Source organism: Scyliorhinus torazame, chromosome 3 (assembly GCF_047496885.1).
Source record: "Scyliorhinus torazame isolate Kashiwa2021f chromosome 3, sScyTor2.1, whole genome shotgun sequence".
Classification (NCBI taxonomy): Eukaryota; Metazoa; Chordata; class Chondrichthyes; order Carcharhiniformes; family Scyliorhinidae; genus Scyliorhinus; species Scyliorhinus torazame.
This window is the reverse complement of record NC_092709.1, coordinates 299,548,356-299,565,014: the sequence shown is the minus strand read 5'-3', so window position 1 is coordinate 299,565,014 and position 16,659 is coordinate 299,548,356. Positions and strand designations below refer to the sequence as shown.

The window sequence follows — 16,659 nt, the reverse complement described above, 5'->3', positions numbered from 1 at the left end:
ACGTCCAACCAGGACCCGGGATCTGTCAGCCAATGACATCATGGCTTCACAGTCCCACATGACCCCTAATGCATACTATCACATTCACCCCTTGTTAAAAATGAACCCGGCGGGGTGATGCTTCGCATGGTGGTAAGGGTTTACAAGGCTGGTCCTGGGAGGAAAACTTTCAATATAACAGTATGTACAAGGTTTTTTTTTTTGTTTCAACTATTTACAGCAATCGTCAGGAAAAGACAAAATGTTCTCATTAAAAGTCCACATTGTACTGTTAGATCGACGCCACGAGTCGGTCGGGCGGTCTGGTCGTCCGTGTCGATCGCCTCGGCCCCGGTGGCGATGGTGCTTGTTCTGGTGTTGTCTTCTCCGGGAGCCTTACGGTTTCAGCTTGGGCTTTATTCCTGGTCGGGCCTGGGAAGAGGACTGATCCTCCTGGGAAGGGGGCGGTCGCGGGGTGCGGCGGTGGCAGGAAGGGGGGGGGGTTGGGTGATTGGTGTCGGGGTGGTGTGTGTGTTGCCGGCGGGCGCCAGATCTCGCAGAGAGACCGTGTCCTGTCGGCCGTCGGGGTACTCCACGTAGGCGTACTGCGGGTTCGCGTGAAGGAGGTGAACCCTTTCGACCAACGGGTCCGACTTGTGCGCCCGCACGTGCTTTCGGAGCAAGATGGGTCCTGGGGCCGCCAGCCAGGTCGGCAGTGACGTTCCAGAGGAGGACTTCCTGGGGAAGACAAGGAGGCGCTCATGAGGCGTTTGATTAGTGCTAGTACACAGTAGTGACCGGATGGAGTGGAGGGCGTCCGGAAGGACCTCCTGCCACCGGGAAACTGGGAGGTCCCTGGACCGTACGGCCAGTAGGACGGTCTTCCAGACCGTGCCGTTCTCCCTCTCTACTTGCCCGTTCCCCCGGGGGTTGTAGCTGGTCGTCCTGCTCGAGGCTATCCCGTTGCTGAGCAGGAACTGGCGCAGCTCGTCACTCATGAAAGAGGACCCCCTGTCGCTGTGGACGTATGCGGGGCAACCGAACAGTGTGAATATGGTGTTCAGGGCTTTAATGACTGTGGCCGCGGTCATGTCAGAACATGGGATGGTGAATGGGAAGCGGGAGTACTCGTCCACCACATTAAGGAAGTATGTGTTGCGGTCGGTGGAGGGGAGGGGTCCTTTGAAGTCCAGACTAAGGCGTTCAAAGGGGCGGGAAGCCTTGATCAGGTGCGCACCATCCGGCCTGAAAAAATGCGGTTTGCACTCTGCGCAGATGTGGCAGTTCCTTGTGACTGTACGGACCTCCTCTAAGGAGTATGGGAGGTTGCGGGACTTGATAAAGTGGAAAAACCGAGTGACCCCCGGGTGGCAGAGGTCCTCGTGGAGGGTTTGGAGGCGGTTACAAGGCTGGTCCTGGGAGGAAAACTTTTGCATGTCATCACAGCATGTACAGAGGTTTTTTTTTTGTTTTGAACTATTTACAGTAAAAGGGGGAAAAGGAAAGAGTTCTCGTTAAAGTCCACAACATTGTAGTGTTCCATCGATGCCACGAGTCGGTCGGGTGGTCTGGTCGTCCTCGTCGATCGCCTCGGCCCCGGTGGTGGTGCTTGTTCCCGTGTTGTCGTCTTCGGGAGCCTTACGGCTTCTGCTTCAGCTTCACTTCTGGTCGGACCTGGGAGGAGGACTGATCCTCCCGGGAAGGGGGCGCTCGCGGGGTGCGCCGGTGGCAGGGAGGGGGTGATTGGTGTCGGGGGGGGGGGTGCGTGTTGCCGGCGGGCGCCAGATCTCGCAGGGAGACCGTGTCCTGTCGGGCGTCGGGGTACTCCACGTAAGCGTACTGCGGGTTCGCGTGGAGGAGGCGAACCCTCTCGACCAACGGGTCCGACTTGTGCGCCCGCACATGTTTTCGGAGCAAGATGGGTCCTGGGACCGCCAGCCAGGTCGGCAGCGACGTTCCAGAAGAGGACTTCCTGGGGAAGACAAGGAGGCGCTCATGGGGCGTTTGGTTAGTGCTAGTACACAGTAGCGACCGGATGGAGTGGAGAGCGTCCGGGAGGACCTCCTGCCACCGTGAAACTGGGAGGTCCCTGGACCGTAGGGCCAGTAGGACGGTCTTCCAGACCGTGCCGTCCTCCCTCTCTACTTGCCCGTTCCCCCAGGGGTTGTAGCTGGTCGTCCTGCTCGAGGCTATACCGTTGCTGAGCAGGAACTGGCGCAGCTCGTCACTCATAAAGGAGGACCCCCTGTCGCTGTGGACGTATGCGGGGTAACCGAACAGTGTGAATATGGTGTTAAGGGCTTTAATGACTGTGGCCGCTGTCATGTCAGGGCAGGGGATGGCGAAGGGGAAACGGGAGTACTCGTCCACCACGTTCAGGAAGTATATGTTGCGGTCGGTGTAGGGGAGGGGCCCTTTGAAATCCAGACTAAGGCGTTCAAAGGGACGGGAAGCCTTGATCAGGTGCGCACCATCCGGCCTGAAAAAGTGCGCTTTGCACTCTGCGCAGATGTGGCAGTTCCTTGTGACTGTACGGAACTCCTCCACAGAGTAGGGGAGGTTGTGGGACATTATAAAGTGGTAGAACCGAGTGACCCCCGGGTGGCAGAGGTCCTCGTGGAGGGTTTGGAGGCGGTTAATTTTTGCGTTGGCACATGTGCCGCGGGATAGGGCATCGGACGGCTCGTTCAGCTTTCCGGGACGGTACATGATCTCATAGTTGAAGGTGGAGAGCTCGATCCTCCACCTTAAGATCTTGTCGTTCTTAATTTTGCCCCGCTGTGCATTATCGAACATGAAGGCTACCGACCGTTGGTCCGTGAGGAGAGTGAATCTCCTGCCGGCCAGGTAATGCCTCCAATGTCGCACAGCTTCCACTATGGCTTGGGCTTCCTTTTCCACTGAGGAGTGGTGGATTTCTGAAGCGTGGAGGGTCGGGAGAAAAAGTCCACGGGCCTGCCCGCTTGGTTAAGGGTGGCCGCTAGAGCTACATCGGAGGCGTCGCTCTCGACCTGGAAGGGGAGGGACTCGTCGATGGCGCGCATCGTGGCCTTTGCGATATCCGCTTTGATGCGGCTGAAGGCCTGGCAAGCCTCTGTCGACAGAGGGAAGGTCGTGGTCTGTATTAGAGGGCGGGCCTTGTCTGCGTACTGGGGGACCCACTGGGCGTAGTATGAAAAGAACCCCAGGCAGCGTTTCAGGGCTTTTGAGCAGTGCGGGAGGGGAAATTCCATGAGGGCGCGCATACGTTCGGGATCGGGGCCTATTATCCCATTGCGCACTACATAGCCCAGGATGGCTAGCCGGTTGGTGCTAAAAATGCACTTGTCCTCGTTGTACGTGAGGTTCAAGGCTTTAGCGGTCTGGAGGAATTTTTGGAGGTTGGCGTCGTGGTCCTGCTGGTCGTGGCCGCAGATGGTTACATTGTCGAGATATGGGAACGTGGCCCGCAACCCGTGTTGATCAACCATTCGGTCCATCTCTCGTTGGAAGACCGAGACCCCGTTTGTGACGCCAAATGGGACCCTTAGGAAATGGTATAATCGCCCGTCTGCCTCGAAGGCTGTGTACTTGCGGTCACTTGGAGCTGATGGTCGGCGGACTTGAGGTCCACAGTGGAGAAGACTTTATATTGGGCAATCCGATTGACCATGTCGGATATGCGGGGGAGAGGGTACGCGTCTAGTTGTGTGTACCTGTTGATGGTCTGGCTATAGTCTATGACCATCCTTTGCTTCTCCCCTGTCTTCACTACTACCACCTGTGCTCTCCAGGGACTATTGCCGGCCTGGATTATGCCTTCCTTTAGTAGCCGCTGGACTTCGGACCGAATAAAGGTCCGGTCCTGGGCGCTGTACCGTCTGCTCCTAGTGGCGACGGGTTTGCAATCCGGGGTGAGGTTCGCAAACAAGGACGGGGGTTGCACCTTGAGGGTTGCGAGGCCACAGATAGTGAGTGGGGGTATTGGGCCGCCGAATTTGAAGGTAAGGCTCTGTAGATTGCACTGGAAGTCTAATCCCAGTAATGTGGGGGCGCAGAGTTGGGGAAGGACGTGGAGCCTGTAGTTTTTGAACTCCCTCTCCTGCACCGTTAGGGTAACTATGCAGAAACCTTTGATCTGTACGGAGTGGGATCCTGCAGCTAGGGAAATCTTTTGTGCGCTGGGATAGGTGGTCAAGGAACAGCGTCTTACCGTGTCGGGGTGGATAAAACTCTCGTGCTCCCGGAGTCGACTAGGCACGGTGTCTCGTGCCCGTTTATCAGCACCGTTGTCATCGTCGTCTGGAGTGTCCGGGGCCGAGCTTGGTCCAGCGTTATTGAAGCGAGACGTGGTTGTAGTAGTGGAGCGTCTTCTTTGAACCCCGTGGAGCCGTCGACACTGGGGTCCGTTGTTGCCGTCCAAGATGGCGTCGGGGATGAACAAAATGGCCACCCCCATGCATCGCACATGGCTGGGGGGTCACAAGATGGCGGCGGGGGTGGACAAAATGGCCGCCCCCATGCGTCGTACAGGTCTGGGGTGGTCCAAGATGGCGGCGCCCTTCCTCCCCTCGTGGTGGCCGGGACCCAAAATGGCGGCGTCTGCGGGTCGCACATGGGGCGCTGGGGGGGTTGGGGAGCGTTCGGAACACGCGGGGCTCCCTCATCTCTGGGGACAGCGGTGGTCGGGACCCAAATTGGTAGCGCCGGCGGGTCATGCGTGGGGCGCGGGGGGGGTTTGGGGGGCGTTAGAGCCGCGCAGAAGTCCCTCTTCTCCCGGGAGAGCGGTGGTCGGGGCCCAAAGTGGTAGCGCCGGCGGGTCATACATGGGGCGCGGGGGGGAGGGGGAGGGTTGGGGAGCGTAAGCGGCGTGCAGGGCTCCCTGTTCTCCCGGGACCACGGTGGTCGGGACCCAGAGTGGCTGCGCCTGCGGGTCGTACATGGGGCGCTGGGGGGGTTGGGGAGCGTAAGCGGCGTGCAGGGCTCCCTGTTCTCCCGGGACAGTGGCGACCTCGCGGGACCGGCACACAACCGTGAAATGGCCCTTTTTCCTGCAGCTCTTGCAGATTGCTGCGCGGGCCGGGCAGCGCTGCCGGGGGTGTTTCGCCTGGCCGCAGAAATAGCAGCGGGCGCCCCCGATGCGACTTGGTGTTTGGACCGCGCAAGCCTGTGGGGTGTCCGGGGGGGGGGGGGGTGGGTTTGTCGCGACGGGTACGTACGGAGCCCAATGGGCTGCCGCGCGGTCGGGGCCGTAGACGCGGGTATTACGCGCGGCCACGTCTAGGGAGGCTGCTAGGGCCCGTGCCTCTGAGAGTCCTAGCGACTCTTTTTCTAGAAGTCTTTGGCGGATTTGGGAGGAGTTCATACCTGCCACAAAAGCATCGCGCATTAACATGTCCGTGTGTTCATTTGCGTTCACCGACGGGCAGCTGCAGGCTCGTCCCAAAATTAGTAGCGCGGCTTAGAATTCATCTATCAATTCTCCGGGACTTTGCCGTCTCGTTGCGAGTTGATAGCGAGCGTAGATCTGGTTTACTGGGCGGACATAGAGACTTTTCAGTGCTGCGAACGCCGTCTGGAAATCCTCTGCGTCTTCGATGAAAGAGAAAATCTCCGTGCTTAACCTCGAGTGCAGGACCTGTAGTTTTTGGTCTTCTGTGACCCGGCTGGTGGTCGTTCTGAGGTAGGCCTCGAAACAAGTCTGCCAATGCTTGAAAGCTGCTGCCACGTTCACTGCGTGGGGGCTGATCCTCAGGCATTCCGGGATGATCCTGAGCTCCATAGTCCTTTTTACTTATACTCCGCCTTCAGGGCGGAGCTAGAGGTCAACGTCCAACCAGGACCCGGGATCTGTCAGCCAATGACATCATGGCTTCACAGTCCCACATGACCCCTAATGCATACTACCACACCCCTCCTCCAAGTCATTGATAAAAATCACAAATAGCAGAGGACCCAGCACTGATCCCTGTGGTACACCGCTGGTAACTGGTCTCCAGTCTGAAAATTTTCCATCCACCACCACCCTCTTGTCTTCTGTGTGATAGCCAGTTACCTATCCAATTGGCCAAATTTACCTCTATCCCACACCTCCTTACTTTCTTCATGAGCCGACCATGGGGAACCTTATCAAACGTAATATTTCACAAGTGTTAACAGGAGAACATTTAGGATAGCAATCATTGTATTATAAAGTTTAGGCTGAAAAAGAACAATCCAGAGCAAAAATAATTAACTGGGGGAAAGCCAATGGGGTGAGAATGAATCTGGGCTGAATAAATTGGAATCAGAGGTTGGCAGGAGAAACGGTAGCTGAACATTCGGGTACTTTAAAATAAAAAGAGATAGCTCAGGCAAAGTTGAAGTAGATTTCTATTGGACCTTGCATAATTCCTCCTATTCACAGCTCATTAAGGCAGACTTGACTCATTTGTACAATTCTGGTGAGGTCTTTGCATTTCGTAGAATGTTACCAGACCTACCAGAATTGATTCAGTCTTTGGATTGGGCAATTTGTTTATTCTTTCATGGGATATGGGTGTCACTGGTAAGGCCAGCATTTGTTTCCCATGCTAATTGGCCCTGAGAAGGCGGTGGGCAGCTGACCCCTTGAATCTGGTGCCAGTACACCTGCAGTGCTGTTCGGAAAGGAGTTCCAGGCTTTTCTCCGGCGACAATGAAGGAACGACGATATAGTTTCAAGTTGGGATGGTGGCTCAGTGGTTAGCACTGCTGCCTCACGACGGCAAGGACCCGGGGTCGATCCCGGCTCCGGGTCACTGTCCGTGTGGAGTTTGCTTGGAGGGAAACATGCAGGCGATGATGTCGTTCTAGGTCGTACAGGTCACAGATTTGGAAGGTGCTATCGAAGGAGCCTTGGTGATGCACTGCAGTGCATCTTCCATATGAAAAACACTGCTGCCACTCTATGTCAGTGGTGCAGGGAGTGAGTTGAAGGTGGTGGACAGAATGCCAATCAAGCGGGCTGCTTTGCCCTTGATGGTGTTGAGCTTCTTGAGCGTTGCAGCAGCACTCATCCAGGCAGTGGAGTGTATTCCATCACACTCCTGACTTGTGCCTTGTAGACTGTAGACAGACTTTTGGAAAAAAGAGATGAGTTACTTGCATAATTCCCAGCCTCTTACCTGTTCTTGTAGCCACGGCATTTTTATATGGCTGTTTCAGTTCTGTTTCTCATCAGTGGTAATCTCCAGGATGTTGATAGTGTGGGATACAGCAATGGTAATGCCAATGAATGTCATGGGGAGATGGTTATTCTTTGCTGTTTGAGATGGTCATTGCCTGGCACTTGTGTGGTGGAAAATGTCAGCCTAAGACTGAATGTTGTCCTGGTCTTGCTGCATGTGGATACATCCTGCTTCAGTATCAATTGAAAATATACCGGACATTGTGCAATCATCACCAAATATTTCCACTGCTTACCTTGTGATGGCAGGAAGATCATTAATGAAGAAGGTTGGGCCTAGGATACCACTCTGAGGAGTTCCTGCAGTGATGTCCTAGAACTGAGATGAATGTCCTCCAGCAACCACAACTATTTTCCTTTGTGCCAGGTATGACTCCAGCCAAAGGAGAGTTTTACCCCGATGCCCATTGATGTAAATTTTACAAGGGTTCCTTAGTGCCACAGTTAGTCAAATGCTGTCTTGATGAGAAGTGTTGTCGATCTCTCCTCACCTCTTGCATTCAGCTCTTTTGTTCTTGTTTGGCCCATGCTTATAATAAGGTCAGCCCTAGCAGAACCCAAACTGAGTAGCAGTGAGTGAGTTATTGCTGATTAAGTGTCACTTGATAGCACTGTTGTCGATATTTTCCATCACTTTGCTGATGATTAAAAGTAGACTGATAGGGCTGTATTTGGCCGTATTGGATTTGTCCTGCTCCCTTGCTGGTGGTGATTTGCTTTCTTGAATTGCTGGTGACAAAGTTAATTACTACACATTTTGGAGGGAACAGAGGAGTTAACTATAGAGTCATTAAGATCTACAACACAGAAAAGGCCCTTCGGTCAGACTCGCAGCACCGTCTCGGTGAAAATGTTTTTGCTCACATCCCCTCTAAACCTCCTTGCTCCTTAATTTATTTTTTACATTTTTGTTTTAAATTTGGAGAACCAAATTCTTTTTTTCTTCCAATTAAGGGGCAATTTAGTGTGGCCAATCCACCTACTCTGCACATCTTTTTGTGTTGCGGTGGGGGGGGGGGGGGGGGGGGGGGTGAGACTAACCACTGTGCCACCATGCCCCTTAACTTAAATCCATGCCCCTTCATCAGTAATCCCTCCACCAAGGGGAAAAGTTTCTTCTTGTCTACTCTATGCCCTTCATAATTTTATACATCTCAATCATGTCTCCCCTCAGTCTCCTCTTTTCCAAGGAAAAAAACCCAGTCTATCCAATCTCTCTTCACAGTTAAAACTCTCCAGCCCAGGTAATATCCTGGTAAATCTCCTCTGCACCCTTTCAAGTGCTATCACATCCCTCCTATAATTTGGATTCCAGAACTGCACACAATAATCTAGTTGTGGCCTGACCAACGTTTTATACTGGTGTACATGCACACCAAGGTCCATCTGATCCTCGGTACTTCCCAGTGACTTGCCGTTCATCATGTAATCCCTTGCCTTGTTTGTCCTGCCCAAGTGCATCATCTCACACTTATCTGGATGTGACAGTGAGTCTGGAATCACATATATGTTAGACTAGGTGAAAACAGTTGGGTTTCCTACCTTGAAGATCATTTGCAAATGTGGGATAATTTTAATTTTTTAAATCAAAAGAAAGGATAAACAATTAATAATAATAATAGCTTATTGTCACAAGTAGGCTTCAATGAAGTTACTGTGGAAAGCCCCTAGTCGCCACATTCCGGTGCCTGTTCGGGGAGGCCGGTACGGAATCGCACCCGCACTGCTGTCATCGTTCTGCATTACAAGCCAGCTGTTTAGCCTACTGTGCTAAACCAGCCCCTATTTATTTATCACAGCACTAAAAATATAGTTGCAACAGGGCTGTGTAGATACACACACACACACAGAGGAAAAGATGATTTAGAAAGATGTAGCATGCAGTTACATTTCTTAAAGGGTAAAAAAAAGTAACTTCTAATCAGTCCTTAAGATGGTGGTTGAAACGTTGCAGACCTGAAGGATCCGCTCTTGATATTTTGAAGAAAAATAAAGGTTGAAGGTTTCTGGCAATGAATTCAAACAATAGCAAGTGTCTAGCTTTTCAGCTAAAGTTGGTTGAGCCCCTGTAGTGAAAAGCTATACTATACTCTGATAAGAAAAACAAATAAGCCACAATTCTTTGTCTGTTGTGACTCCTGAGACAGGATCCTCCCTTGTGTTGGTGAGGGATGGCTTCTATTTAGTCTTTGTAACTTTGTATTTGGCTGACCTGCCCTGGCATGTCCTTGTGAATTAATAAGGTACTCCCAGGTATTTCTTATTACAACCCAATTGCTGTCCTATGACACCATTATTGATGTTTTCCATTTTCCGCACAATGGGTTGACGGCTAAGCAATTCGCCACAATGGAGGGTGTTTGCTATCTCATTAAGATTCCAGCTCTGATTAGCTGCTGAAATGTCTTTCTTCAAAATTTTATCTTCGTGGGGTCAGCCAGTCTGACAGCCAATGTCCGTTTAAGTTTCTTCCATTGAACTTGTGACAGGCAGTCAATCAATGCCTGGGAAGGTCATTTGCATTTTAACTGACTTCCCAAAGATATGTTCAGACATGCCTGTCTCTGTACAGAAACCACAAAAGATGTCATCTGACTCTTTGGGGATATAGTGTTGATATCTGTTATAACCTACACAAGACCCACGAGGTTGGAATAATTAGCCTCCCCGTGAGCCTCATTGAATATGAGCTCCCCACTGAGGGGAATTCACGTTCTCAAACATGGAGAGTATTTGTGTTCCCGATATTGTTAATCTCTGGATTATTAGTCCAGTGATATAACCACTGCGCTATCATGCCCAGTTATATTGATAAGTGTCACTGAAATGTTTGAAATAACTCTGGAGCTGAAGACAAATTAAATTGTCAACTATAGAGATAGATAGAAATAAAAGTTATGAGCTCTGTCAAAAGAATCCGTAATATCCAGTATTGGCATCAAAATTTGAAAAGACTTTTCCCTTCCAGCTGACCTGGATTTGCTATCAACTGCGAAAGGGTGATGTTGCGACCCGTGGCTGCGTCATGGGCAGGTGTAAAAAGGGTCGCAGTGCACCCTGAAATTAACATAAGCTTTCTAACTCTCTAACAAAGGAACAATGCTATGGTTTCAAGTCAGGATTGTGTGTGACAGGGGCGGCATGGTGGCTCAGTGGTTAGCACTGCTGCCTCACGGCGCCAAGGGCCCGGGTTCGATCCTGGGTCACTGTCAGTGTGGGGTTTGCACATTTCCCCTGTGTCTGTGTGGGCCTCACCCTCACAACCCATAAATGTGCAGGGCAGGTGAATTGGCCACACTAAATTGCCCCTTAATTGAAAATTTTTAAAAAACAACATATATTCCAAACTTGGTAAAGAAGCTGGGGCGGGATTCTCCGCCGGCGGGAGTCTCCGTTTTGCCGGTGCCCGGGGGTTTCCCGACGGCGTGGGGCTTCCCCACAATGGGAAACCCCATTGACCGGCCGGTGTAACGGAGCATCCCGCCGGCGGGTCAGGGCAGAAATGTGGCGGGGCGGGATGGAGAATTTCGCTCCTGGTTTGCTTTCCTAAAGGCTTTCAGTGAAACACTTGGTTTTTTTTTTGACTATTCAATAGCTTCATGATCACTTATGCTGGTAACCTTTTATTTCCAGAATTTTATTAACTTGAGTTTAGGTTTTTAAGCTTCCATGCTGGGATTTGAACCCTCTTTCTCTGAATCATTAGTGCAGGTCCAATATATTAAAGATTTTTTCAATGGACTATGATGCTTCCAAAAGCATTCAAACTTCCAGTTTAAAAATCATGCAGCTACACATTATCTCGAGGGGGCGACCATTTAGAACTGAGATGAGGAGAAATGTCTTCACTCAAATCTTTGGATGCTCAGTTACAGCGACTGATGGATTTTTTTTAGACTCTTAGGCAATCAGGGGATATGGGGATCAGACAGGAAAGTGGGGTTGAGGTCCAAGGTCAGCCTTTGGCAGAATGGCAGAGAAGATTCGAGGGGCCATATGGCTATTGTGTTTCTGTTTCCTCTATTTTTAAACCTTCTTTCTCTCCCCCACCCCCCATTGTCCTTTCTTTACATTACTCAGAGATAACAGTATCTACCCTGCAAGAAAACGTGAAATAACGTATGTATATGTTTGTGGGCACAATACACTTCTGAAGTTTATTTTTAAATATCTAATCTGTTCTTTCCATTTCAGAGCATAGACATGGAGAACTCTTCAGTAGCCTCAGCTTCCTCAGAGGCTGGAAGTAACCGTTCCCAGGAGATAGAAGAATTGGAACGATTCATTGACAGCTACGTCTTAGAATACCAGGTTCAGGGGTTGCTTTCAGACAAACCAGAAACTGATGCAGACAGTGAAAAGACACCGCCAAACTCACCGGTATGTGGTAATTTCTGGACTATATTGCCAAGTCAGCGCAAGAGGGTTATTGGATAATGCTGAATGTTCCTGTTTGAACAGAGTTATTGTATATGGTTCTTTTGTTATTTGTGCTCATGATATGGGTGCAGACTACACTTAATTGCGCAAAATGCCATGACCCACAGTGCAAGACCCAACAGGTTAAAGATAAAACTAAGGGCAGCATGGTGGCACAGTGGTTAGCATTGCTGCCTCACGGCGCCGAGGTCCCAGGTTCGATCCCAGCTCTGGGTCATTGTCCGTGTGGAGTTTGCACATTCTCCCTGTGTTTGCGCGGGTTTCGCCCCCACAACCCAAAGATGTGTGGGGTAGATGGATTGGCCATGCTAAATTGCCCCTTAATTGGAAAAAATTAATTGGGTACACTAAATTTAAAAAAAAAGGGGGGAAAAAAAGATAAAACTAAATCGATCAGCAAGTCATGGCTAGATGGCACTGAGTTTGGATTTAAAAGCCCATATATTGTCAGATGAATGGAATAATGAAGGAGTTCAGGACGTGCATAGTTTTGAGATCCTGAGGAGCAATTACGTGGAATGATGTGGCATATATATTTTGATTCACAATTTGAAGAATAAGGAAGGCGGTGGAGTGAATAAGATGCATTATTTTGAGTTGAAGTGGAATAACCCAGACAATCATAATCATCATGAATAACATTGGTAAAGGAGTGAGGAAAAATCATTCCTCTACCTCAACTGGGGACATCAGAACACCTGCTACTTTGTGTCTTTCTAGGCATCTAATTTATAGCTTGCCAGCTTTGAGGTATTACCAATGCTGTGCCGGTTTAGCTCAGTTGGCTGGACAGCTGGTTTGTGATACAGAACAAGGCCAACAGCATGGGTTCAATTCCTGAACCAGCTGAGGATTATTCATGAAAGCCTGCCTTCTCAACCTTGCCCCTCGCCTGAGATGTGGTGATCCTCAACCCAAACCAACCCGTACTCACTTTTGGCCTGTGGCCCCATGATAATCCTGATCCTCTGGTGGATGCATTACTGTCAGCAGCCACCTCTCCCTCTGACACTTGCAGCACAAGGAACTGGGGACCTCAATCATGGGAAGGCCCAGTGTTGGCCAATTTATTGCCTGTCGGACCACCCCAACGGAAACTTTCCGGGTTTCCCGTCATTCCTGCAACAAGTGGGAGAGATCCCCATCTGGCTCGAATAATCTCACCCAAGGTGTTTACCACCCGCTGAGCCCTGCTAACAACAACTTGTGTTTATGTAGGAAAACAGCCCAAGGAACATCATGGAGAGTTAATCAAACAAAAATGGATATAGAGCAAATTATTTTGAGAAATTAGGAGGCGTGACTGGAAAAATTGTTAAAAAGAAGTGAGAAGAAGGGGATAGAGACAATTTGTATATTTCCATAATTTACGAGGAACATAACATTAAGCACAACACATTAGAGTATTAGCCACATATTGTCTCAGTGCTGTTTCTTAAAAAAAATTGAAAATACACTATAACCTAAAACAGATTTAAAAGTGACTTTCTTTCAAGTCCTTTCTGTGGAAAAATGGTCAGAAGATCCTGAAGTATGACAGATGGACCAAATAAAACACTCATAGTTCAGCAATACAAAATCACAGATATTATAGATTTTTTTATGATTTGTCAATTTTTTGGTCCTTTCATTTCATTTGGTCCTTTCATGACTGGTAACTATTAATATCCGAAAATCAAAAATGAGTCACATGATGTGAGCTGTAGAACGGCTGCGTTTTCATGAGCTCTGGCTCCACTTGTTCTTTAATCTTTTATTTTATCCTAATGCACATCCCATAATTACTCATTGCTTATACTCATCCCTGGATGGTCCTGGCTAGATTTTAGCAATAAGGGGCCGAGCGAAATCAAAAAAATTCTCATTTGATTGAGGCTCTAGAAGGCAGTTGGGGTGGGACCCAGCTTGCAGTGGTGGTTTTCCTGATAAGCAGGCCTAACGCTTGGCGGTGTGGTCGGCATCAAAATGGCTGCCATTGTGAACGATGTTTTGGAGAATCTCAGCTCTACGGTGCAGGTTTTTGGTGCTCACTTTGATGAACTGCAAAATATCCTTGGGAAAATAGTGGAAGCGCAAAAGAGAATCCTGTTACTTGATAGAGCAATTTTCCTGGTGTGGACGCCCCTTCAGTCCTCAGAATTGGGGCTGCATTGTATGTTGTCTATCTTGACCGACTCGGGACTAAGGGCCGGTCAAGGAGCGTTTGTGAGCCGGGTCTCTTGTGAGGAGTGGGTGGGGGGGGGGGGAGAGAGAGAGAGAGAGAGAGAGAAAGAGAGAGAGAGAGAGAGGGGGGGGGGGGGGAGAGTGGGAGTGGGGGGGAGGGTGGTAAGTTCCCAACTGATTTTCAGAATTGGCTGCCATGCTTTTACGGTCTCAATTTAAAGGCTGGACACATTGTGTCCGGTCTTTGAGGCCTAGGGTCAATCAGAGGCCTCAACCTCTGGTCTTATGTTTTACTATCCTTGATGTTTGTTATGACAGGCTTGAGGTGGCTAGTCATGTCGGGGCCTAGGTTCCTTGCTTCCTGGGCATCGGGGCAACGGCGGATTTGAAGGCCTCATTCAATGGAACTTTTGAGGGATCCTTAGGTTTTATTGACATCCTGCCATGGCTTTGGCCTTTCCAAGTAACATTGATTCATTGTTCCCTTCATCCTACAATATATAGGCTTTTAAATCCAAATAGGTGCCATCTGAAGGGGAGGGGATCCTGAGATGAGACTCCTTAAAACCGGATAGCTAGGATAACATTGATGGTGTTATTATCCTGCAGTTTATCAATAATCCTGGACTTTATTCCCTTGTAATTATGCTGTTGATTTCATATTATTGTCTTTTCTCCTGACAAAGGTGTATGATATATGAACATGAAGGCAAGGACCGCCTGTTATCCTGCTTTGCTAAAAACAACATTGAGTCAGTAATGTGATATGTGGTTTGGATATATAGGGCGGGATTGACCGGCCTCGTCGTACCCAACTTAGTGACGCTACAAGGCCGTTGAATCTTGCAAGAGTCCTCTCGAGAGATTTGCGACCCTTGAGACGTCTCGCGAGGTTCAACTGAACCTCGTGAGACTTTGCGATCTGGATCTTGCCCTAGGTGTGCAGCATTTTACCATATTTTCATAGCCTTGTCTTTCCCTCCTCTGTTCTCTGGTAGTGTGAGTAGAGGCACCAAGTTGAGTCTAATGATTGTACTGGGCCAGTCATATTGCTGTTTTCCTGTCCCCCAAATACTTCTAAAAATGATCAATAATAGAGGTAACAAAACACCCCACCGATAGTTCACAAGCATAATATCTCTGAGCCTAAGCAAAATTCCATGATTTTCTTTGTATCCAAAAATCTGTTGAACTCATTTTGAATATAATCATTCACTGAGCATCTGCCGACATCATGGGGTAGAGTATCCCAAAGATGAGCAACCCTCTGAGTGAACAAATTACTCCTCGACAGAAATAGAGGATAAACTAGAAGCTAATAAGAGTGGAGGAAAATAAGGTAATTAACATCAGCAGAGAAAAAAGTACTGAGACAAGAGTCAAAAATTTGACAAATTCTCAGGATCTGGTGATCTACATTCTAAGGTTCTAAAACAGATAACTGCAGAGGTAGTGGATGCGCTGGCTATAATTTTTCCAAATTCGTCAGTTTCTGGAATGAATCCAGCAGATTGAAGTTAGCAAATGTGACATCCACTATAAAAGAAAAAAGGAGAGAGAAAACAGGGAACTATAGACCAATTAGCCTGACATCAATCATTGAGGCAGTGCTGCAAACAGGATGTCTTAACAATGCACTGAGAAAACAAGTAGAACATGTCAACATGGTTTTATGAAAGGGAAATCCTGTTTGACAAATTTAGTAGTTTTCTTTCATCATATAATGAGTATAATAGATAAAGGGGAGCGGTGGACAGAGTATACTTGGATTTCCCTAACGCATTCAGTAAGGCGCCACACAAAAGGTTAATACATAAAATAAGGGCTCATCAATTTGGAGGTGATACATGCACAGAAGATTGGTTAACCAACAGAAACAGAGAGTATGGACAAATGGGACATTTTCATGTTGGCTGGTCATGACAAATGGAGTGCTCTAAGGGTCAGTGCTTGAGCCTCAGCTGTTTACTATCTATATCAATGACTTGGACAAAGAGACAGCTATCTAGGTTTCCTGATGATACAAATCTATGTGGGAATGCAAGCTGTGAGGAGGATACAAAGAGGTGCAAAGACATATATTCAAGTTACGTGAGTGGGCAACAAGGCTTAATGAAGTGTGAGGTTATTCACTTTCATTGTATGAATAGAAAAGCAGAATATTTACTAAAAGGTGAAATTTGTAAATGTTGATGTTCAAAGAGACCTGGGTGTGCTATTACAAGGAACAAAGTTATCATGCAGGTACAGGAAGCATTTAAGGACGCACGGTGCAAGGGGATTGAAGTACAGGAATAAAAGCATCTTTCCACCATTGTATGGGGATTTGGTGAGACCACGCTGAGAATTGTCTGCGTAATTTTGGTTTCAATATTTAAGGAAGGATATACTTGCATTTGAGGTTGCTCAGTGACGGTTCACTAAATTCATCTGGGGATGGGAGTCCTATAATAAAAGGCTGAATAAATCGAATCTATATTTTCTGGAGTTGAGAAGAATGTGAGATGATCTCATTGAAACATGCAAGGTTCTGAAGAGGCTTGCCAGGGTACATACTGATAGGTTGTTGCCCCTGGCTGTGAAATCTAAAACAAGGGGGTGCAGTTTCAGGATAAGGATCCAATCATTCAGGACTGGAATGAGGAGAACGTTCTTCACTCAAATGTTGATAATCTTGAGAATTCCCTATCCCAAAGGGTTGTGGATACACCATCACTGAATATATTTAAGGTTGAGTAAGACAGACTTTTAGGGTTGTCAGGAAATCCAGGAATATGGGGAGTGGGCAGGAATATGGGGAGTGGGCAGGAAAGTGGAGTAGAAACCTAAGATCAGCCATGATCATATTGAACAGCGGAGAAGGCTGGATGGGCCGTGTAGTCTTTTGCTTC

General features: G+C 48.7%; 1 protein-coding gene across 3 annotated transcripts in view; it reads left to right on the top strand.

Moving 5' to 3' along the window:
- ctif (CBP80/20-dependent translation initiation factor) overlaps positions 1-16,659 on the top strand; it is a 455,795-nt gene that overhangs the window by 147,629 nt on the left and 291,507 nt on the right. For all 3 annotated transcript variants that reach the window (XM_072497444.1, XM_072497443.1, XM_072497442.1), the window contains exon 2: positions 11,360-11,545. In XM_072497444.1, the coding sequence (XP_072353545.1) occupies positions 11,369-11,545 (177 nt within the window). In that variant the 5' untranslated portion in view covers positions 11,360-11,368. The remainder of the gene's footprint in view (positions 1-11,359; positions 11,546-16,659) is intronic.